Source organism: Fusarium flagelliforme (assembly GCF_020744385.1).
Source record: "Fusarium flagelliforme strain FIESC 12 MPI-CAGE-AA-0113 chromosome Unknown B0J16scaffold_5, whole genome shotgun sequence".
NCBI lineage: Eukaryota > Fungi > Ascomycota > Sordariomycetes > Hypocreales > Nectriaceae > Fusarium > Fusarium flagelliforme.
In genome coordinates this window covers 2,842,130-2,864,301 of record NW_025763507.1, presented here as the reverse complement: position 1 = coordinate 2,864,301, position 22,172 = coordinate 2,842,130, and the positions used below count along the sequence as shown (strand labels likewise).

Genomic DNA, 22,172 nt, shown 5'->3' with positions numbered 1-22,172 from the left:
AGTATCTATACCCCATAGTGTACATAGGGCGCCCAGTAAGCTAGACCAAGATTCTGATCTCCACTATCTACCAACAATGCGTCTCTCGTTGAGCGGAATTGAAGCTCGATCGCTATGTCCTGTAACTCAGTGGCTGTAGAGCTTGCCACACCCTGGCCGGTTCCTCGACGCTCCAGCCACTCTCTTCTCAGCTCACAAGTCGCCTTGTGAAGCCCTCGGCAGATCGACTCGTCGGATATGCCAGAGGAACTCAATTCTTGATAAGTCATACTTGCCATTCGAACCGACATATCATCCTGGACACTCCACAGAGTGCCAATAACGTGCCTAAACCCAGCGATCTGGCAAGCACCGATGAGGCTGATGTTCTCATCAAAGGATGTCTCATCTTTAGTCTGACCTGTACCACATGCCGAGAGATATGCAAGGAAGGGTGCTCCTTTCTGAAAGTTCATATCAAAAAGGTCAGAGACTTTGAGTGAGTCGGTCTCCCAGTCTTCAAGAAGTAGACAGCTCCGTGATGGGTTATCTGCATGAACGAGACCGTGGCCTGCGAAGTGGAAGATTCTGCACTCTGGTAGATACCGGGCGACAGCTTGTTTATTCCGTTCCGAGACGATGGGTTTCAACTTCATCGACCGTATGATTTCGCTGACTAAATCGATTTCCCCCGTAGCAAAAGGAAGCGAATCATGTCCCGGCGTATGCTCCATCGCGACAAGCAATGCTTTATCAAATGTGGAAGTCTGAATAGCATCACGGCGGCCACGAATGATGTTACGGATGGAAGAACCATAGGAGGACAGAACCCTGTCGAGTACGGCTTTCGACGACTGTAAGTCATGGTAACCTGCAGCATGAAGGGGCATCTGAACAAGAGGCCCAGTCGGAATCCACCAAACACGCAGCCATTTGTCTGCAGGAGGGGCCTCGGTAATGCCCAGGACATCCAAGACAGGACTCGCAATGGTGTCCCAAAGCCATTCAAGAGTCTGCGGATCCGCAAAGCTTCTGACTGACATTTGGTACTCTAGTCCTTCGAGAGTCAAATCTGATAGAGCCAATGCCTGGACTCGGCTGTCCGAAATAAGTAGAGCATCGCAACGGAGCCTGCTTACATTGATGACAACAATTGGACCACAATCTGAGGCTTTGTAAATCTCATCGTCATTGGGTGGGAGCATGAACGTTTCGTAGCCGGGTAATCGTCTAATTTCAGCAGTTAAATCGATAAAGTCCTTTGCAGCAGCGTGCCTTCGATTGAGTGATCTTTCGGATTCCTTGGATAAAGCATTGGTCATTTTGCTGCGATCTAGTTCTGTTTGTAGACTGCGGTATCTCTCTGCAAGGTCAGGATAGTGCTTTTCAAGATCTTCAACGTCGCTGCGTATATCCTTTAGCGACGAACCGATGATTCCGCGGCCTTGCTCGAGTAGCTTCAAGGCGGTCATAGCTGACTCCCCTGCTCGTAATGCTGCGGCTGCTGCATCGGAGGCTAAGCCAACTGCTCTTCCAAGCACAAATTGTCGATCGGAATTCTCATGAGACCACGACACAAGATTTGGGACGAGTCCCACTGCTGTTCTTGCAGCATCGTGGACTTGGTGGATGTCAGAACAATTGGATATAATGGCTTGGCCTGCTTCAATACGGTCTTCCGTGTCTGAATGCTCGTGATTGAGGGCTACTCGGTATTGAGCGATAGACTTTGTCAAGTCCGATTCGTTTCCTTTGACATTGTAAAGGTCAAGACATCGGCCAGCTAGGTTGTTTAACCGAGATGCTCTGTGAGGATGGTCCTTTGGCAAAAGTTCCAAACATTGTTCTGCAATCTGAATAGCTTCTCTCAGATTGTTCAAGTCTCTTTTGTGGTGAAATCGATCCGCGAGTTGATTACCCAAGACGTTCAGATAGTCGACCCGCTCAGAATGATCCAGTGGTAGTTTCTCCAGTGCCTTTCTTTCTAGCTCAATAGCCTCGTTGACATCTCTTAGATTGCTCGTTCTGGTGAACCGGTCGCCCAACTTAATAGCGACGTTGTATAGTCGTGAAAAGCTCTCAGGGTCCAGCTGAAGAGCCTCTCTGGCATATTCAATCGCTTCATTAATATCATCCTCCGATTCCGTCCTCAGGTACCTGTCGCCTAGTCGGTTGCCCAGATTTGTCAAGATAACCTCTCGACTCTCCTCTATTGGGTTGGCTTTCAGTGCTAATCTCCCCAACCTAATTGCCTCATCTATGTCGGTCAGAGCGTTGGTCTTGAGATACTGACATCCGAACATTCGTGCCAAATCGGACAACCACCTTGACTCCCAGCGGCTTTCGTCAATTGTACCGAGTGCCTCGTTCGCAACAGCAAAGGCCTCTTCAAGGTGAGTTTCGTCTTCGGTCTTTTCATGCAGGATTGTGAGATATCTTGCCAGTGTTAATATCCACTCAACCTTGCTTTTATCAGTGTTTGATGAATCCTTTATTTGTCGACGAAGTTCAATACAATCTTTCAGGTCTGATAAATCTGCTGTTTGCTGGTACCGGCTGTAAAGACTATGCATGAGGTTCTTCATCGCACGTTCATCCCCAGGTCTCATTTTGAGGAGCCTTTCCATCACCAAAACACACTCATCCATGTTCGAGATCTGTCCTGTGATGACTGATCGCTGCTCGAGCAGTGAGCCAAGCGCAGTCAATCCATTAAACAAGCGATTACTGTCTTGGGCGCTCGTCGATGCAACTATGAGCCTCTGATAACGAACGATCTCGTCGAAATCAGCGAGTTCGTCCGTCTCTTCAAATTTTTCCTCGAAGAGAAATTTGAGCCTCTTGAGAAATGCTCCCCTTTGGACATGTTGCTCTTCCGTCGTCAACTCTAGTGCCTGTAGCCCAAACTCAATAGCTTCTGTAAGATCATCAAAATTTTCACTTTCCGCAAATCTGTCACAAAGATGGTTACTGAGGAGATGTGACTGTATAGCCTTATCGTTCTGGTCTTTGGAATGTATCGATGAAAGTGCTTCCCGTCGGATTCGAATGGATTCTTCCAGATACTTCGTTTCGCCAGTCCTGCGATATCTCTCATCGAGGTCTTCGAGCAAAAGAACCCTTGCTTGACCCCCATCAACAGAGTCACCAGGCCTTTCATTCGTGTTGTTGATAGCTGGTCGGGTAGATACCATTTTCTTCGTTGATAAACAACAAGAGACTGCTGATTTGGTCTGAATCTGATAATTGTCCACAGAAGAGAGACCTTGATAGGGGTCCGACTTCTTATGATCCACGGGACCTTGCGTCTACTTTCGCAACTTTAATGCTGCTTAATATGTAGTGAGCACAATTGCGAATAGAATAGGCATGTGCCGCGCGCAGTCTACATAAGCCAAGCATGACAGACGTGGCATTTTTTAATTGGCCTGTATCCCACCCATACCACCGAGCCTGATAATCACAATCAATCCTTGCCATAAATCTACCTTGAACTCTGGAGCAAGACAGGAAACTTGCTTTAATTGCATGTCGGCATTAATTTGGAGATCTGGTTGACATCGGCTTGCATCAAATGTTGCAATTGGGTTAACATGCATATAATCCAAGTTCGAGTTATAACATTTTCTTCATTTTCCAATAACCCTACTGAGTTAAGTAACAAGAAATTCATCATCTTGCCCAAGTTCCCAAGACAAAACCACCGAGATGCTATTCTATGATAGCGTAAAGCAACTGAAACTTTTCACCTGCTAAGCTTTTCGGGGTCAGTTTCTGTACGTAAGCAAAGTGTCCAGTTCTTGAGCACGATTTTGCAGATTTGCTGTATCAAAACCGGAGTAGTCAACGTAGTCAACCCCGTGATCTGGACCAAATGATTCAGTCATGTCCCAAGAGGCCAAGCAGCTTGCTCATGTGATTGATGACGGGTATGTCTCGCCCACTGATCTCTTGGGAGGAGTTCTCAGACGAAGGTGAATACAATACAGCTTGTTTCAAGCCTGAATTGATAGCCCCTTGGATATCGCAATCTATACTATCACCGATCATGTAAGTGTTCTCGGGATATATCCCGAAGTGACGGGCAGCATATCGGAAGATTTCTGTGCTTGGCTTTGAGACTCCCACTTCCTCAGAAGTGATGATCCGTTCAACTAGGTCGTAGGCCCCAATACCCTTGATCTTTCGGATTTGCCCGTTGGTCGGTCCGTTCGTAATAATTCCGATGCGATATCCGAGATCTCTCAACTTGACCAGAGTTTCGATACTTCCGGGAGTTGCCCTTCGACAAGATCTATGTGTCGGCTTGTATATATTTTTGAAAGACTCCATATCATCGTCGGTTGGTTCCGGCATCCCGAGGTATTTGTAAAGAAGCTTGAACTTCTCGACATCTTTTTCATAATAGCCGATTTTACCGTGCAGCCATTTATTGTAAGCCTCATCCAGAGACTTGTTGTATGTGTCAATAAGCTTTTGGGCCGAGACGTCCTTGAAATCAGGGTGTTGTTCTTGAACGGCAGTGAGCGCACATCTTGTAGGATAGTCGTGGTCGGAGAGAGTCTTGTCAAGGTCAAAGATGATCAATGTTTCTTCATTGACTTCATCTGACGTCGACTTGGAAGGGGTATCATTAAGCAGAGACATCTTCTTGATGCGATCGATCAAGTTTTCTTCATTGGCCACATTCGATGTCGGTTTCGACGAGGAACCATTAGACAAAGACATCTTGATGTGTGGTGTTAGTGTCGGTATAGGTGTTGATGCTGGTGTTGATGTGGTCGTTGCTACTGATGGAAGAAAACAAACATACAGGAAGGGGCCAGGCAAAGCATTTTATATCTTGTCAAAAGGCCGATTCTAAATCAAGTTCGAAGAAGGTTCTGTGCAAGCATTGGAGTAGTCATGATATTTAAAGTGTGTCGCTTAATTGAGGAAAACCTTATCTATAACTATCCCAATGATTGGGCGGGATTCTAATTATGCACTCATAATGACAGGTAGGTTTTTCCCGAGCCGAAAACATCGAAGTCTATCCTATGGCTCCATGAGTCTCTTATCGTGCCAATGTAATGAAAGGTGTTAATGGTTTTGAGGGCATTGAAAAGTTTGTGCCTCATGGCCGAGTCTACATGACAGGACGGACCTCCTTTACATATACAAGTAAGCACCGCCACAGTCTGATATCCAATATAATTGTGGCGCAGTCGAAGAGACCAGGAAATATCTCACATCACAGAATCGCTTACTCTCTACCCTTTCCCCGCACATCTACTGTTCTCGGACTCATTATGGCCATTAGACTTTTTATCTATTCAAAATGAGGCTCATCAAAGCTAGAGTACTTGTCGAGAAGCAGCGCATTTCCTTTGAAGAGTTCTATGGCGAACTTCCACAATACGCCATTCTTTCTCACACATGGGAAAATAATGAGGAAATCACGCTACAAGAATGCAACACCAAGGGGGCCAAGCTGAAGTCAGGCTATGATAAGATTATGAAAACATGTCAGTTGGCGCTTGCAGATGGTCTCGAATACGCATGGGTCGACACATGTTGCATCGACAAGTCCAGTAGCGCCGAGCTTACGGAGGCCATCAATTCCATGTTCTTGTGGTATCAGAAGGCCAAGATATGCTATGTATATCTAGCTGACAAAAAGGATGATCGTCTCTCAAGATGTCGTTGGTTCACTCGCGGATGGACGCTGCAAGAGTTGATTGCCCCAGCCACTATGATGTTCTTCAATCACTGGTGGGACTGTATCGGCACTAAGAAGAGTCTTGTAAGCGATCTGTCTCGGATCTCAAACATTGACAAGGGTATCTTGCTCCACGAGGTTCCGATCTCTTCTGCCTGTATTGCAAAACGACTCTCGTGGGCGGCATATCGCAAAACCACCCGTGTGGAGGACATGGCGTACTGCCTGCTGGGTATATGTAACATTCACATGCCCATGCTATACGGAGAAGGAAAGGCAGCGTTTCGTCGTCTACAGGAGGAGATCATCAAAACAACATATGACTTGAGTCTTCTTGCTTGGACACCGCCTGACAATTCGGAGGGTGAATACTGGGGTTTTCTAGCAGAGTCCGTGGGCTATTTTGCCTTGTGTCACAGCATGTACTCCACCGCAGACTCGCTCCTAGACGAAGGGGAGATCAGCATCTCCAACAAAGGTCTGAAGCTCAAGGCCCGGTTGTTCATACTCAAGTATTCAAGTGATAAACATCGCTACGGCCTAGGGTTGGATTACAGGACTCCTGGAAAGGATGGCAGGTTTTTAACTATACCCATGCGCAAGGTGGGGCCAAATACGTTTGTGAGGGTGCGAGTCCCCAAGAAAAGCGGCTCAGACGGCAAGAAGGGGACATCGACCTCGTCTCGCCTTCAGTCTGTGTCTGCTGATGACAACGTGTTTCATAACGTCACTCTTCTCACGACATTACCTCAACTAGATGCGAAAGCGTCGCTATCCCGAAAAGGAAACCCCGACATCGTCTCTTTCACTCGATTTGCAACGGTCAAGATCGAACTTCCTCCGGGCATAGCAATGGTTAGCAATACGGAGACACCGAGGAAGCTCTGGGACATGGAAGATAATGTCTTTTTTAGCCCTCGCGGATCGTACCAAAACTGGGGCGCAGTCGTGCTTGATACAAATTCACTATTCATTTGCTTCTGGCAACTTGAAAGGAATGATTGGGTGATGAGAGGAGCGGTTCTTGACATGGACAGCGAAAGGGTACACGCTTTGTGGAAGGACCTTTATCTTACTTCAGACGACCATTTACGTCACCAGAAGTCAGTTGTCGCATATTTGCTGGACAGCGCCCAGGAACAGATGAAATTTCCGGGTGATCTCCTAGGACAGGAGAAGGGGAGCGCATTATCGTTTCGTATTCAACGTGAAGATGATCCGAAATTCTGCAGCGGTCCACGGTGGCGGGTCGTTTTCGAGGAAAACGTTAACACACATGGCTAATTTCCGTCAAGGTTATCATAATCGCAGATAAGTTCATGTTTTGACAGTTCTAGTCTATATATTCTCGATAATAATACAGGTTGCTCCGCGCCAGGCGTTGTATGAATCCAACACACTTTTGAACACTTTAATAAGTAATCACTCCAAGAGGTAATTTAACCACGGAACTTAATAGCGACCTTGGATCGCTTAGCCTGACCGCTTCCATACATGGCAGGACCAGGGATTTGCCAGCTATCACCCTGGTTGTCGTAAACAGAGAATCCAAACAACTGCTCATCAGAAGTGCTGTACAGCTGCGAAGCAACGACACCAGAGTTTAACAGATCATCATCGCCAGAGCCGGTAACCTCGATGTTACCACACTGCATGTAGAACTCAGGCTCGGAGAGATGAGCGCGGTGAAGGGCGATGATTTCGTTACGAATAACGTACTTGCCGGGGGCAATAGAAGAGGGGACTGTTGCAGAGTTGACACCGCCGTTCTCGCGAAGCTTATCGGTAGCCCAGACACCCTCGGCGTTAGCAGGTCCAGAAACGAGACCCTCCTCAGCAATCTTGGTCCACTTGAGCTGCGTCTTGTCTACAGAAGCGCAGTCGCCGTTACAAGGCGCGATGTAGGTAATGACAGGACCGCGGTGCGACTCAGCCCAGCCGTTGGGGTTGATCTCCTTGTCATCAGATGTCCAGAAGAAAGAGGCAGATCCACCAGCAGCAATTTTGCCGTAGTTCTTGGAGGCCTTGGCGTCACTTCGACAAACGAAGTTGGGGCTGGAGAGGTCCATTTCGGGACCTTCGTCTTCGGTAGAGAAGCTCCATCCGATAGCGTTGGGGTCGGGGGAAGGGTTCCAGCGGCTGAATCCCTGGTAGTCGGTGCCGTCGAGGGTAAAGGTGTTTAGGTAGCCGTGGGCGGTGACGTTGGAGGCCAGAAGGGCAGTGCCGAGCATGAGATATCGAGACATGATTGGTGAAGTTGAAGTTGAAGTAGAAGTATTTTCAAGGAATGTATGTTTGTTGTTTGTTGAAGGAATGTAAACTGAGTAACTTGTCAAAAGTACTCTAGAAATGAATGAATGAAGAAAGAGAGTGAAGATATGCTTGAATGGATCGAAACATTATTGAGAATCTGAGCATTCTTATATATAAGGGACCCGAGCACAGCCCTCAGTACCAACTGGGAGGATTCTGCCAAGACTCCCAAGTTTTAAGTTGCCAAACGGATCGACATCCCTGCGGAGATTTTGAACAGAACCCCTGGCCTAGTTTAATCCTACAACATCCTATCACGATGGTAAACCTAGCCGCCAAGCGATGAGCTAGTCATTAAAATCGGATAGGAATGTCTTCGAAAAACGTTTACTGGGAGCCCGATTGAGACATTTCTGTCGATTATGGGTCGGAAAACGTCTAGTCAGGTCCCATGGCCAATACGCGCTTGCGGGTGTCGTAAGCGCCCTGGCTTCTAGTTTCTTGGCATGGAAAGGAGTTCCCAACGTTGTTTGCATTTACTATCAGCGCTTCGAGTCCACCATCTCTGTAACCACGTGGATATTCTGAAAATATTCAATTGCACATGGTCTGCCATTTCCATTGTGGTATAACATGTGACTGACCTCGGCTGAAAACAAGACTCCACTTGGGAAATAAGCATAAGGGTAAAATATCCATCAGGATGTAGAAGGATCGGACTCGTTTGATACGATTCATGCATCACCCGGTCATGGCGGTGGAAGGATTTGATGATATAAACACAGCCACTTCATCTTGTTTCAAGCTTGGATGATCATCGAGATGGATCTGTACTAGCCTCATGCCAAGCTTCAGCCGTTCCACATTTCAGGCTATGGCATGTTTCATCTCATTTTCAGCTGTTTCAAAGACAAGACGACTGCAAAGGTCAGCGGCCGACCAGAGAGAACAATGTATTGTGAGGTCAAGCTCCGCTGTGGCTGTGTCTGTTTGGGTTCACTAGAGCACTGCATATGTCGCTGTTATGCTATCGCAGAATGAGTAGCAATGGCGCATAATTTTAAAACTACTTTATGGTAGCATTCATATTATTGATCACTCAGGCGTCACAGATTTGTTCAATGTCGCGTTGAGTGTTTGTGCGGTAACGCCTGGTTCACGTGACGAGAAGGGGGAACGCGATTGCCTCGAATGATCGAAACAGCGTCTCGAAAAAAAACATCCAACTTTTCTCATGAATATTGCAGTGTGTTTTAATCAATCAAGAAGGATAAAGAGACCTGCATGGTAAAGCTTTCATGCTCTAATCATAAGATAGCCATTTTAGGAGCAGAACTATGAAGTGTTTATATCACTGCTTTCTGGCATGTCGCGTCGAGCTTCGTCCGACATCGCGCGGGTCACGTGACTCAAGGGTGCGATCGTGCTTGCCTCGAACCTCCAAAACCGCGCCGGCAAAAGGAAATTCGACATTTTCGCCCCATTCTTCCGGTGCGCACTGGCACCTTAAGTTTTTTGGTTCATTAAAATTTCAATACCAAGTGACAAATAGATGTCTTTCTCTATTCACCATCTGGTTTCTCTGTTACACTTTTTTGCTGTATTGAGATAATGGAGTATGCTGTAGGGTAGACATTCAAATTTCCTTTTATCATTGATTATTTTTAAAACATGGCTATACTATCAACTAAGGGGAGTTGCATGTTGCTGATTTCCACCTTCTTCCAATCCACCTTGGTCCATATATTTTCAGCGGTTATGGAGAATAGGTCACTGCTGATTCTTCAGCTACACGAATTGACCGCGCGTCTGTCTGGCCTATCGGCGTGAAAAAGTACAAAAGCTCCTGAAGGTAGAGATCCTATAGGTGCAGTTACATCCCGAAATTAAGCTTCTCACAATAACTAGCTCGGTATTACTTTGCGATGTCATTTAAGTATCCGCGTATGACAACCAGCACTAGACATCGCCCTACGTCCGAATAGGCAATCATCGCATAGTAACCATTCAGAGCTTCTAGAATCTGTCTCACACGTCGCAGAGTATCATCAGAATGCCGTGCTTCCGGTATTTACAGTGTCCAGCCCAGTCTTGAAACTTGACAGGTACCGAGGAAAATTATCATCCACCAATAAAATAAGAGACTACGTAGATCGGGGTTAGCGTTTTCATCTTAACCCCGGGAAATGGGCATAGCTGTGGGGGCAAGGCCAGTGGTCTTAGATGTTTGGAATTTCGACACGGGCCTTCATTACGGCTGAACGGCATCTAGACATTGGGGGTGATGTTGAGTATCTTTATTTCTAGAATCCATAAAAGGCATTGGAAATCCTGTGCATATCCGCTTTTGTATACTATCAATCTTATCAATCATTCATTCATTCATTCATTCATTACAACTCTATATACTTCTCAGCAAACTTGTCATCATGTTCTCCTCTATTGTCCTTCTCAGCGGCCTTGTCGCTTCTGCCTTTGCTCATCCTGCCATTGAGCCTCGACAGAGCTGCACCTTTACCGATGCTGCTTCTGCCATCAAGAACAAGGGCAGCTGCTCAACCATCATTCTGAACAACATCAACGTCCCTGCTGGAACCACTCTTGACCTCACCAAGCTCAAAGATGGCACTCATGTAAGTTGATCTGTTCCCGAAACCCAACCCTCAACTGACAAGTCATAGGTCATCTTCCAAGGAAAGACTACTTTCGAATATGCCTTGTGGGAAGGTCCCTTGATCGCCTTCACCGGAAACAACCTTCTCATCGAGGGTGCCTCCGGCCACTCCATTGACTGTGAAGGTCAGCGTTGGTGGGATACTAAGGGCAGCAACGGTGGCAAGAAGAAGCCCAAGTTCTTCAGCGCCCACTCCCTCAAGAATTCCAACATCAAGAAGTTGAACGTCATCAACACCCCTGTCCAGGCGTTCAGCATCAATGGCGTCACCAACCTTGGTGTTTATGACGTCCATATGGATAACTCCCTGGGTGATACTAAAGGTGGCCACAACACCGATGCCTTTGACGTGGGCTCTTCCACCGGCGTGTACATCTCTGGAGCTGTCGTCAAGAACCAGGATGATTGCCTCGCCATCAACTCCGGCACCAACATCACCTTCACCGGTGGTAATTGCAGTGGCGGTCATGGTCTTTCCATCGGTTCAGTCGGTGGACGTTCCGACAATGTTGTCAAGACCGTTCGCATTCTCAACTCATCTATTTCCAACTCCGACAACGGTGTCCGCATCAAGACCGTCTCCGGAGCCACCGGTTCTGTTTCTGACATCAAGTACGACTCCATTACTCTGTCCAACATCGCCAAGTACGGTATTGTCATTGAGCAGGATTATGAGAACGGATCTCCCACTGGTATCCCTACTACTGGCGTTCCTATCACCGATGTCACTATCAACAAGGTCACTGGATCGGTCAAGTCGAGCGGTACCAACGTTTTGATCCTTTGCGCCAATGCCAAGAACTGGACCTGGACTAACAACAAGGTTACTGGTGGCAAGAAGTCTGACAAGTGCCAGGGCATTCCCTCTGGATCCGGAGCTTCTTGTTAAGTACGTGAAGCGCAATTGGAGGAATGTGAGGAGATTTGAGAGGCCATAGGCATGCTATTATCATTTGTTTGTGTGATCAAAAGTGTTCTTTTATTAAGTACACATTGCGGGCATCTTTATCACCAGATGAGTCACTAGCAAACCCCGAGTAGCTATTATCATTTGTGTATATAATTTAGTTTTAACAATCCAAGTACATACTGCAGACTCTCAGTCTGTCCCAGTCAAGCATAGTCTTCTTTATATAGAACAGTGTCGGCCATTTGTTAGGAAAGTCATCTTGGCATTTAGCAGTTTGACGGTATGTAGGCTTCTCGAGATGCTACAGCTATTACACAACGTCTGTGCTTGTGTTACTCATCTGGCAATTGGGTAGCATGGGCGCAACATTCTTGCCTCTCAAAACTCTGAAGTCGCTGTTCGAACTAATTGCAGTTGTCTTTTGCACACCCCATTGCGAATAGATCACATTTTTGTTTCTCACCCAAAGAATCCTTCGAGTTTGGGCAATCGAAAACATTGGACGTGTAAGGCAACTTCTGCGTTGATCAAACTGGATAAGCGCGCATGCAGCGAAAGAAGACGTCACCAAATTGTGGCTGTGCTTTTTGTCCTTTCAGTTTAGTCACCTCGGTCACCTAACGAGACGACTCAATCGGCAGGATACCACGAAATTTTGAAGAAACTTCCAATTATTCCTGTTACATGAGGTAAAAAAAAGATTTCGTTATGCCTGCTCCAAGACCCCTTGAAGGGGAGCTGTGGGAAACTTGGAGCATGCAGCGTCGCACGCGCGGAAAGAGAAGGGCGCGTGAAACCCCTCCACAACCACCACCAGAGCCAAGGTGGATTAACCTCGACATCATCAGATCTTGGATCACAAACTGTAACGAAAAGCATGGAGATCATTGCCAACGAGAGCGTTTGCCGGGCGAGGCACAGGGACTGCCGCGTTGGCTCATTCATGTCTCGGAGAAGCGCGTAGTACCTCTTCGGCCTGACTATCGATACGTTGCTCTCAGCTACGTTTGGGGCAGATCGACAGGCCATGATCTGCAACTTTCGATGGAAAATCTTGAGTCATTCCAAGAAGAGAAAGCGCTTGAGAGAATGTGGGATCAAGTCCCCGCCACGATCCAGCATGCCATAGAGTTGGTGCGACATATCGGCGAGACGTACATCTGGATTGATCGCCTCTGCATCGTGCAGGATGATTTGGAGATAAAGCAAGAACAGATAAATCAGATGGCTTTTATATACGGCAACGCCTACTTCACACTCGTTGCTACAGCTGCCTACAGCGCTGAAGAAGGGCTGAGGGGGATAAGAGATGTTTCACCCTCCATGCACCACAATGTTTGGCCAGAGAGAGCAAATATGGACCACTACGGGCTCGTCGCTTGGTCGCCCTGGACTAAAAGAGGATGGACATTGCAAGAACTCGTGTTTTCACAGCGATCCTTATTCTTCCATAACAACGAGGTTACGTGGGAATGCCACTGTGCTATATGGCACGAGCGTATGCAACTGGCTGATCGCGATCAGACAAGTTGTCTTGGAACATATAGTCCGGATGCTCGGGGGTTTCGCTACTCTCCATGGCCAGACCTACAGGAGTTTCATCAGCTAGCCACGAGCTATAGTCGAAGACAGCTCACTTTCTCAAGCGATATACTTCCGGCCTTTGCTGGTATCACCACAGCTTTATCGCAGACTTTCCCCCACGGATTCTTGTTCGGTCTACCAGAGATTGCATTCGACGTTGCTCTTCTGTGGAGATCAGCTGGAAGCATATGTCAGGCTTCGGTGTTGAGCGGAAAGCCTGTTCCTAGTTGGTCGTGGATGATCTGTCTTGACTTGCACATCGACGTGGATCTTTCACCCTGGGCGAGCGGCTTCGAGTATTTGGCACATCCAACGTCTGAGCAGGACCGGACACCCACTCACTCACCCCTTCACGTAGCTTATCAACAAGAGTGGAATTCGCGATGGAATCGAAAACGTCCTCCAGAAGGCGTTTTAGACGGACTAGTGACCGAGTCCATATGTACATGGTACGTCAGAGACGATTCAGGCGATAGATGTATCACAAACGATCTCGAGAAGTTCAAAGACTGCAGCACCGACCCGGCACTTGAGCTTCCTTCCGGGTGGCAGAGAGATGGAGATCTATTTTACCATCCGATTGATCCGCAACGGAGATTCAAATATCCGATCCCACTGATAACTGATGAGGACTTGACCGGAGCTGAAAAAGAATCCTCGTTCCTAATAAAAACCCAAACCGAGCGAGCTTTCTTCTACAGCAAACCGGTAACAAACGGCCAATCTATACATAGACTTGAAGAAGACGCCGTCGTCGACCTCTATACCAGTGAAGGAACATGGGTAGGCTGTCTTCGCGTCCAAACAAGGTCTATTCTATGGCTCCTTCTGTGCAGGAAACTCAAATGCGAGTTGGTTGCCATTTCTAGAGGGTATATCGACACAAATGCCGGCGGATGGTCTCGCCTTGATGAGCGCGCGAAGCTGAAAGTACAGGAGAGGGAAGAATATGAGTTCTATAATGTTTTGCTGATTGAGTGGAAGGATGGTGTTGCTTATCGGCAAGGTATCGGACGCGTGGATAGAGCGGCTTGGGAAGCGGAGTTCCGTGAGGCGATTGAATTAGTATTAGGTTGATCCGTCGGATTTGAGGCGGGTAAATTACTGTAAAAATGGTGGATTATCAGTATTTGTTTGATATGAGTTACGTTTGCCGGAAGCACCGGAACCACGTTTCTTGTTGGAGCGATAAAGTCAGCAATACCGTCATTTTGCCTACTCGCTGCTAAGAGCGATGCTATTCGGCACCTGGTAGTATCGCGATACATTTCATCTGGCTTGGACTCTATAGTGATTTGTGCTCTCTATCAAAAACACGCTGAAAAAGTCAGATTCACACACCATCCTCGGACTTTTACTATTTCTACTGGCTAGTTCAGATTGGCATAGTATATTATCTCCGTTGAGCCCGTCGGCTATTCAAGCAAGTTTATGCCATTTTATCGCCTTCGAAGGATCTACCTCACGTAAGATTTTAGAACGACGCGTGCAGTATAGCCAATCCGGACGATGCCGTTTAGTCGGTACGCCAATCATAGCTAGGAATGCAGATCACGTACCACGGTATCGGCGATTAGAAATAGCCGGTCTTATGATGTATAAATATGTGAGCATTTCCATGCCCAGAATCTTCAAGAGAGTGTGTGAAGCAATAACTACGGATATGATGAGCCGCGTCAGTGTCGCCGTCATTGGCGCCGGTGCGTTGAGGCCTCACCTTTCAAATCTTTGATGCGATACTAACAACTATATCTAAAGGTCCGACCGGTATTACCATGCTTAAACAGCTGCTACAAGACGGCTTCAATGCTACTTTGTTTGAAAGACGCAGTCAAGTCGGCGGGTTATGGGCCTACGATGCAAAACATGGCTGGACGACAGCCTTATCGACCACGACGGCGAATATCAGCAAATACACATGCGGATTCACAGATTATCCCATACCAGACAGTAAGTGACGCAAGAATACGAAAAACCATTACTAATGACGGACAGAATATCCCGTCCATTTAAGCACGTTCGATTTCCAAGAATTCATGCAAGGTTATGCCGAGCACTTCGGCCTTTTGAAGCATATCAAATTCGATACAAGTGTCAAGATGGTAAATCGCAACAAAGAAGATAACGGCTGGGAGGTTGAGGTAGAAGATGTGGAAAGTGGGAAGATTGATAGACGCCATTTTGATAAGGTTGCGTTTTGTCACGGCTATCAGACCACGAAGCGGATGCCAGTATTCCCGGGACAAAAAGAATATCAAGGGGAAATTATACACTCGCAGCAATACCGAAGGTTTGCACGTCCTCAAAAAGATCAGCTGGCGAATATGCTAACGAAGCATTAGTCCCGACGCGTATAAAAACAAAACAGTTGTGCTTCTCGGCTTATCCACAACAACAGACGACATCGCACCCCAAGTTGCCGCTGTAGCCAAGAAGGTTTACATTTCTCACAGAAGAGGGCAAATCGTCGTCAAGCGGTTCCGGAAGGGTCGACCAACAGACTTGTTAGCATCATGGAGACGACGCGTGATATCACAATGGATCGCGCGAAACTTCCCAAATGCTTACAGGTTTCTGGCAAACACACTTGCGAAGCTGTTGACATCTCACTTTGCTGGGATGAAACTTGATCCTGCATGGCGTCTTGATAAAATCAAGGATTTGACTCTGAGTTTGCCTGGACTTATTGAGCATATCATACCTCTCCTGAAAGAAGGCAGTGTGACAAGCTTGCACGGTATAAAACGGTTCACGGGAGGAAAGTCGGTCGAATTTGAGGATGGCACGGTACTTGATGATGTTGACAGCGTCATCTTCACTACGGGCTATCGAGCTGACTTCTCACTGGCACCTTTTGTCGAGAAGACTATCCCGAAATCGCCCAGCTACCAAGGCCCGGCCATCCATCGACTCTATATGAACGTCTTCCCACCTAAATATGCGGACAGCTGTGTCATGCTCTGTTACTCTGCTTACGGCAAAAACAACGGTTTCTCATTCAGCGACGTAATGAACATGGCCATCTCGAACATCTGGCGCGGCACAAGCTCTCTCCCCTCGTACAGCGGAATGGAAGAATGGGTCGACGAGCATCACGAATGGTTAGCAGGGAACTGGGTACGAGACTCAAGCATAGATCTCAGCATGGTCAAGCAATACGAGTTTCAGCCGTGGATGCATGAAAAGGCTGGCACGGGGATGGAGAATCTGGGTTGGGGATCAGCTGGTTGGAAGTTTTGGTGGAAGGATCGGAAGATGTATAATCTGATGAATAACGGTGTTGAGACGGCGCATATGTTTCGGTTTTTCGATACGGGCAAGAGAAGTACATGGGATGGGGCGAGGGATGAGATTATAAGGCAGAATAAGATCGTGGAGGAGACCTTTGGGAAGAAGAAGAAGGTTAGAGAAGAGTAGAGATGTGTTATTGTTTAGTGCTTTATTCGGCGAGAAGACCGAAGACAGGTCCTAAAGTTCATTTGTTAGCGGGGAACCTGGTTAGCCTGATCCAAGCCTGTTTTCTTAATATTAAGCTTGTTAATCGGCGAGGTTGACATGATAGTCGCCCCACAGTCTAATCTAGATAAAGAAGGTGTTTACAAGAACTACCCCGCGGGGAAGTTATGGGGGACAATTTGGGGGTTGAACTACCGGTAAAGTTGGCGATGTTTACCGTAGACGAGGTTGTCGGTGTGCGATGCGCCGAACCGAGGCCTTGGCAATTTATGATGCATTTATTTAAACCTTGAGGCTCATCCTACTTTACATTCTGCAGGTCTCTCAAAATGCATCTTCTTCGCATCACTGTCGCCGTCAAGGCTTTAGGTGTGGCTTTTCTCGCTGCCACTGCCACTGCCTCTGATGCTCCTCGCGATGAGACGAGTCTCAAACTTCTCACCAAGTCCGCTGATGCACAAGTCCAGGGCGTCCTCGACAACAAGAATACCTCCTTGACCGGCTCACCAAGATCCCTCACCCGCGCCGTCCGTCAATTGGTGGTGCCTTTCTTATGGGCAGACTCGACATACTTTCACAATGAAACTCTTGTTCCGCACATCGAAGAAATGCTGGACGTCCTGCAGAAGGTTCAGCACGACGATGGTACATACACCGTCGGCAACCGTCATTCTCCACCCGACACGGGCTTTTTGATCGAAGACTTCGGTATTATGGTGCGCATCCTCGAAAAAGACGACCATGAAGCATCGCAGCCTTTCGCGGATCTGATCCGTGGTATCCTCGTCAAGGCAGGCTCGGGTCTTTCCAAGGGCGGTATTCACACGCCCAACCACAGATGGAAGATCTGCAGTGCCTTGGCGCGAATTTCTCAAATCACAGGGAATGAGACCCTTGTGGAGAGAATTGATGAGTGGCTTGCTGAGGGTATTGATATCGATGCTGATGGTATCTACTCTGAGCGCAGTCCCAATTACTACTCTGCTGTGTCGAACCCTTCTTTGTTGACTGTTGCTCATGAACTCAACTACACTGAGCTCATTGATTATGTTCGCATGAACCTTAAGCTGTCAATCGAGCATGCGGAGCCGAACGGAGAAATGGAAGTTGTTCAAAGTCGTCGTCAGGATCAACAACAAGCTCCTTCCATCAACATCGGCAACTTCTACCCTCAATTCCGCGAACTCGCTCTCCTCGACAAGAACGGTCGCTTTGCCGCTATGGCTCGTCTGATCGAAAAGCTCATCGGTGAGCAGCTGGGCGATTTCTTGGCTAATCTCATGGAGCGACCTGAGCTTGCAGCACAGCTACCTGACCCAGAGAACCCATTCGTAGACTTTGAGAAGCACTACAAGTCTGCCGGTCTTGTACGCGCGCGTCGCGGAAACTTGACTGTTTCTGCTTTCGGTGGTTCAGACTGGTACTTGGATGGAAAGAAGGCCGAGTTCTACAACCGCATGGGCTCTGGTCTGTCGACAAACCCAACCATGTTCAAGGCATGGAACGGCAAGGCGATTCTCGAAGGCGTTCGTATGAGCGCTAATTTCTTCAGCATGGGTCATTTCCGATCCAACGGCGTCAACGTTTCCGACAGCGGCAGCATCCAGCTTGGAAGCGAAATCGAGGTTCCTTATTACCTCCCCATGCCATCCGAGCGCCGTGACGAAAACGGCACATACAAACTTTCTCGCTCCGTCGACGGCCGCTTCTACGCGATGGCAGACTTCGAAAACCGACCCGCCAGCATGCGTCGTCTCAAGACGGAAGTGGAAATCACCCCTACCAAGGCTGGCTACGATCTCAACTTCCAAGTCACCGGCGAAGATGATGTTGAGCTCACTTTTGAGATTACTTTCCGTGAGGGCGGCAAGTTCAAGGGTGTTGAGGAGTTTGTGGATAGTGATAACACTACTATCTACCGCCTTGCTGAAGGAATGGGAGAGTATACAATGGGTGATGATAAGATTACTTTCGGACCCGGAAATGGAATGGGAGTTATTCAGAATGATGCGGGCGAGCAGTACAGTTGGCATGGAGGTAATTTGACGTTCGCGGGAAGTCATGTGTATATCACTGGCGTTACACCTCTGAATTATACCCTCAACTTGGGTTTCGCCTAGGTCTTAATACACACAGATTAGAATAGACATAGCCAATAATGCAACTTCTTGCAACAGTCGGTTAACCTCTACGTCAGACGTTCCGGTAGCTATTTAATTATCGACGTCAAAGATAATTCCAACGCAACGGTTGTATCCTCCTGGGCCTTGATGTTGGCTACAGAAGTAGCTGACTTAATTTTAAAGCCTTGTTAATGAACGTCACATGGGTAGCACGTAAGAAGAATTGTTTTTTTGGGTATCAGAATTGGATCATGACATTATACTATGAGGCTATCCTTATCACATCTATCATACGCATTGCAAACATCTTACTCCTCCAGCTCAGCCAACATGACATCAGCAGCCTTCTCAGCCACCATGAAAGTAGACACGGCAGTGAAAGTACCGGGAATGCGAGGGTAGACGGAAGCGTCAACGACACGCAGACCAGCAACACCGCGAACACGGAATTTGGAGTCAAGGACAGCCATCTTGTCGTCATCAGCACCGATGGGGCAAGTGGAAGAGGCGTGGTGGCCCCAGGTGTTGTCCTTGATGTAAGTCTCAACGTCCTTCTGGGTCTTGATGTGGTCACCGGGGAGGACCTCGGTGATGTTGACGGCCTGGCTGGCGAAAGCCTTGCGGGCGAGCTCAATAGCCTCGTACATAGCCTGGAGATCCTTGTCGGCGTCACCGTTACCAGTGTCGAAGTAGTTGAAGGTGATCTCGGGCATGTCGAGAGGGTCAGCAGAGCGGAGGACGACCTTGCCGGCAGTGTTGCGGGGGTGAGCCTTGAGGATGGCCCAAGAGAACCAGTCGTGCTCGATGGTGGCGTTGACAGCGTACTGAGGGAAGTAACCACGGAAGTTGACGGGACCACCGAAAGCGAAGATGTCGAAGTTGTCCTTCTCAGCGGTGGAAGACTTGTAGAACATGGTGGCAGCGAGACCGGAAGAAGAGTAGATACCGTGGTCACCGTCAACAGGGGCCCTCCAGCGGTCGAGGCAAGGGTCCTCGTCAGTGAAGAGGCTAAAGGTGCAGCCGTCGAAAGAGGTGAAGTTCTCAGCAGGGTTGCCCTGGACGCTGATCTCGTAGTGATCCTGGAGGTTGGTACCGACACCGGGGAGATCGACAACGACGGGAATGTCAAACTTCTTCAGCTCATCAGCAGGTCCGATACCGCTAAGCTTGAGGATCTGGGGAGTGTTGTAGACACCGCCAGCAACGATGACCTCACGGGAAGCAGTAGCGTTACCAGCCTTGCCAGCAGCACCAGTGGAGAGAGGGCTGGCTGAGTAGAGGTGCTTGCCGTCAAGGAACTCAACACCGGTGGCACGGGGAGTCTTCTCAGACTCATCGAAGAGAACCTTGGTAACGTAGCTGTTGGTGCGGACATCGAGAGGGTATCGCTTGGTGCCGTTGTCGAACTTGGCATCGCGGACAGAGAGAATGAACTCACGGGGTCCAACACGGCTGGCGGACTTGGTGGAGAGAGGGATCTGGTAGAAGCCGGGCTTCTGGTCACGGGCGAGAGTGTTGGCGTTGGCATCATCAGCGATGAGACCATCCATGGTGATCTCCTCGCCAGTGACCTCGGAAAGGGCAGCAGCACCTCCGCTGAGGATGCTGAGGAGCTGTTCATCGTTGAGGGGAATGCTGAGAGGAGCAGTCTCAGTGCTCAACCAGCCGTCGTAACCGTGACCATCCTCACCAGCAGGGCGGTGGTTGTTGTCCTCGGCCTCGACGAAGTACTTTCGCATGTTCTTGGCAGACCAGGAGTCATCGCCAGTGAGCTCAGCAATGTACTCAAAGTCAGACTGATGGGGGTAGACAGCGATCAAAGCGTTGTGAGCAGTGCAGCCACCAAGAGCCTGGGTACGAGGGTACAGAGTACCCTTGAGCTTGGCATCAGCGGGAGGGTTAAGACCAGTGTACTCTCCGTTGGGAGTGTCGTAGGTGGTCTTGTAGTCACGAGCCTGTCGCTCATCGTCGGCGTAGTGCTTGACGAAGAAGTTCCAAGAGATCTCGGGATCCTCGGAAGCGTTGGCAGAGTAGGCAGGCACGGTGTAGTTGGTAGTAGCGTAGTCATCACCGGCCTCGATGAGAAGGGTCTTGTGGCCAGCCATAGCCAGGCGAGCGGCCAGAGGACCACCACCGGCACCAGAGCCGACAACGATGTACTCGTAGCCAGTCAGAGCGACGGCGTACGCAGAAAGAGGAGCGGCCAAAAGGCCTGTGAGGAAGGATTGTCTCATGGTGAATTAAGTGATTAAGATCCAATTAAACAACAAACAAGGGAACTAAAGGAGTGGTTTCCCTGTAAAGTGATTAGAGTCAAGTCGTCAAAGAAGGACTAAGGAAGGAATGACTGGTCAGAGATCGACTGATGAGTTGAGAAAGTGATAGACATGTCTTGGGTATTTATCTGTTGGATATGCCGACCGTCTCCCACTCTGAACCGAGACATCCATGTCCTTAACGCAGGTTCGACGTCGGCAGTGTCCGTACCGAGGCCGCCAACGTCCTGAGTGCAGGCATAAGCGATGCAACTGTATCAACATGAGTCGCACAAAAGTCCAGAAATAACACCTTCCAGAACCAATAACAGCTGCGGCCAAGCATAGTTCCAATAACCCCTTCTTGGCTATGCACCAACATCTCAACAACATATTGCCATTCGGTGCAATCTCCAACCGTCCATATCCATCGTCAAAGTCACATTAGCCACCTCGCATAAGGGATCGTGACTGCGAATGGAATAGTATCGGAGAACAGTGGCTATCTATAGCCTGTCTCCGTACTTCCGAGACCATCGTGGCTTGGCTCAAGTTTCTGCACTACGGCTTTGGGGCGGAACAAGGTTAATGAGCCGCATAACGTTGCATCCGCCAACCGAAAAGATCCAATGCCCGCTCGTGGGGTGTCGCATCAATGATCTACGACAGGGGTCATTACCCCTGACGCCCCTTTCTTTAACAAGGCCTCTATCATAATGCCGGTCACTGTTCGCAGTGCATTGGTAATTTGTCCGACTCTTGATGGAAATCAGGTTTAGTTTAATCGTCAGGAACAAGAGACGAACACGTGCGTGAGCGGAGTTCGTCTGGTCTTGGGTGGATGATGGTGCCATAATTATGGGCATTGGGCTACCTCCTGATAATATCCGCCGCTTCTATCGAAAGCACTGACGCAAACAAGGACCAGGTGGCAAATCATGAAGATCAAGCGAGACTGTCCCATAAATCCGAGGAGTCTATTGTCCGCGAATGTGAGCAATATGTTTAGAGACTTTTTAGTATGTCTGCATCGGTCGTAAAACACAATGAGAAACAAAAAGCGAAATAATTAAAGAGGAAGAAGAAAGGAAAAATCGGTTTAGCGATAATTACTATCAAATTTGAATCACAAAACTGTTTGCAACCCGTTCTCGATACGTCATAGATAATGTTAATTATAGGGTAGATGCAGCCAAGCAACATAACGCGATCACGGGTTCAACCTCGGGCCTAATTA

General features: G+C 48.2%; 8 protein-coding genes across 8 annotated transcripts; 4 read left to right on the top strand and 4 right to left on the bottom strand.

Annotated features, from left to right (window-relative positions):
• Positions 1 to 5: 5 nt before the first annotated feature.
• On the bottom strand, positions 6 to 3,321 carry B0J16DRAFT_307510 (CHAT domain-containing protein; the record flags this gene model as incomplete). The annotated part of the gene is made up of 2 exons (XM_046124828.1): positions 1,619 to 3,321; positions 6 to 1,576 (listed from the first exon to the last, which is right to left on the bottom strand). Exons 1-2 carry the CDS (start codon positions 3,171 to 3,173, stop codon positions 6 to 8), a joined length of 3,126 nt encoding a protein of 1,041 aa, XP_045981638.1. The 5' UTR covers positions 3,174 to 3,321.
• A 537-nt stretch (positions 3,322 to 3,858) lies between these two features.
• On the bottom strand, positions 3,859 to 4,707 carry B0J16DRAFT_416322 (HAD-like domain-containing protein; the record flags this gene model as incomplete). The annotated part of the gene is made up of 1 exon (XM_046133560.1): positions 3,859 to 4,707. The coding sequence occupies one exon, from the start codon at positions 4,705 to 4,707 to the stop codon at positions 3,859 to 3,861; it is 849 nt and encodes a 282-aa protein (XP_045981637.1).
• A 535-nt stretch (positions 4,708 to 5,242) lies between these two features.
• Positions 5,243 to 7,042, top strand: B0J16DRAFT_162991 (heterokaryon incompatibility protein-domain-containing protein). The gene has a single exon (XM_046122239.1). The coding sequence runs from the start codon at positions 5,300 to 5,302 to the stop codon at positions 6,962 to 6,964; it is 1,665 nt and encodes a 554-aa protein (XP_045981636.1). The 5' UTR covers positions 5,243 to 5,299; the 3' UTR covers positions 6,965 to 7,042.
• Positions 6,826 to 8,143, bottom strand: B0J16DRAFT_162996 (glycoside hydrolase). The gene has a single exon (XM_046122240.1). It carries the CDS (start codon positions 7,924 to 7,926, stop codon positions 7,120 to 7,122), a length of 807 nt encoding a protein of 268 aa, XP_045981635.1. The 5' UTR covers positions 7,927 to 8,143; the 3' UTR covers positions 6,826 to 7,119.
• A 2,157-nt stretch (positions 8,144 to 10,300) lies between these two features.
• B0J16DRAFT_289790 (glycoside hydrolase) lies at positions 10,301 to 11,724 on the top strand. The gene is made up of 2 exons (XM_046124222.1): positions 10,301 to 10,566; positions 10,615 to 11,724. Exons 1-2 carry the CDS (start codon positions 10,363 to 10,365, stop codon positions 11,494 to 11,496), a joined length of 1,086 nt encoding a protein of 361 aa, XP_045981634.1. The 5' UTR covers positions 10,301 to 10,362; the 3' UTR covers positions 11,497 to 11,724.
• Positions 11,725 to 12,501: 777 nt separating this feature from the next.
• B0J16DRAFT_289785 (flavin-binding monooxygenase-like-domain-containing protein) lies at positions 12,502 to 16,829 on the top strand. Its single transcript, XM_046124221.1, has 5 exons — positions 12,502 to 14,144; positions 14,740 to 14,801; positions 14,860 to 15,051; positions 15,097 to 15,391; positions 15,444 to 16,829. The coding sequence occupies exons 1-5, from the start codon at positions 12,562 to 12,564 to the stop codon at positions 16,516 to 16,518; spliced, it is 3,207 nt and encodes a 1,068-aa protein (XP_045981633.1). The 5' UTR covers positions 12,502 to 12,561; the 3' UTR covers positions 16,519 to 16,829.
• Positions 16,830 to 16,886: 57 nt separating this feature from the next.
• B0J16DRAFT_401412 (uncharacterized protein) lies at positions 16,887 to 18,677 on the top strand (the record flags this gene model as incomplete). Its single annotated transcript, XM_046132573.1, has 1 exon — positions 16,887 to 18,677. One exon carries the CDS (start codon positions 16,887 to 16,889, stop codon positions 18,675 to 18,677), a length of 1,791 nt encoding a protein of 596 aa, XP_045981632.1.
• Positions 18,678 to 18,949: 272 nt separating this feature from the next.
• On the bottom strand, positions 18,950 to 20,240 carry B0J16DRAFT_345539 (uncharacterized protein). Its single transcript, XM_046128285.1, has one exon. It carries the CDS (start codon positions 20,228 to 20,230, stop codon positions 18,989 to 18,991), a length of 1,242 nt encoding a protein of 413 aa, XP_045981631.1. The 5' UTR covers positions 20,231 to 20,240; the 3' UTR covers positions 18,950 to 18,988.
• Between the last annotated feature and the right edge of the window lie 1,932 nt (positions 20,241 to 22,172).

Coding starts and splice junctions, on each gene's coding strand:
- B0J16DRAFT_289790 (XM_046124222.1), top strand. CDS start 10,363: ATGTTCTCCTCTATTGTCCTTCTCAGCGGCCTTGTCGCTTCTGCCTTT. Junction 10,567..10,614: donor AGCTCAAAGATGGCACTCAT/GTAAGTTGATCT, acceptor GACAAGTCATAG/GTCATCTTCCAAGGAAAGAC.
- B0J16DRAFT_162996 (XM_046122240.1), bottom strand. CDS start 7,926: ATGTCTCGATATCTCATGCTCGGCACTGCCCTTCTGGCCTCCAACGTC.
- B0J16DRAFT_345539 (XM_046128285.1), bottom strand. CDS start 20,230: ATGGATGGTCTCATCGCTGATGATGCCAACGCCAACACTCTCGCCCGT.
- B0J16DRAFT_289785 (XM_046124221.1), top strand. CDS start 12,562: ATGGAAAATCTTGAGTCATTCCAAGAAGAGAAAGCGCTTGAGAGAATG. Junction 14,145..14,739: donor AGAGCGGCTTGGGAAGCGGA/GTTCCGTGAGGC, acceptor AATCTTCAAGAG/AGTGTGTGAAGCAATAACTA. Junction 15,392..15,443: donor CACTCGCAGCAATACCGAAG/GTTTGCACGTCC, acceptor ACGAAGCATTAG/TCCCGACGCGTATAAAAACA.
- B0J16DRAFT_162991 (XM_046122239.1), top strand. CDS start 5,300: ATGAGGCTCATCAAAGCTAGAGTACTTGTCGAGAAGCAGCGCATTTCC.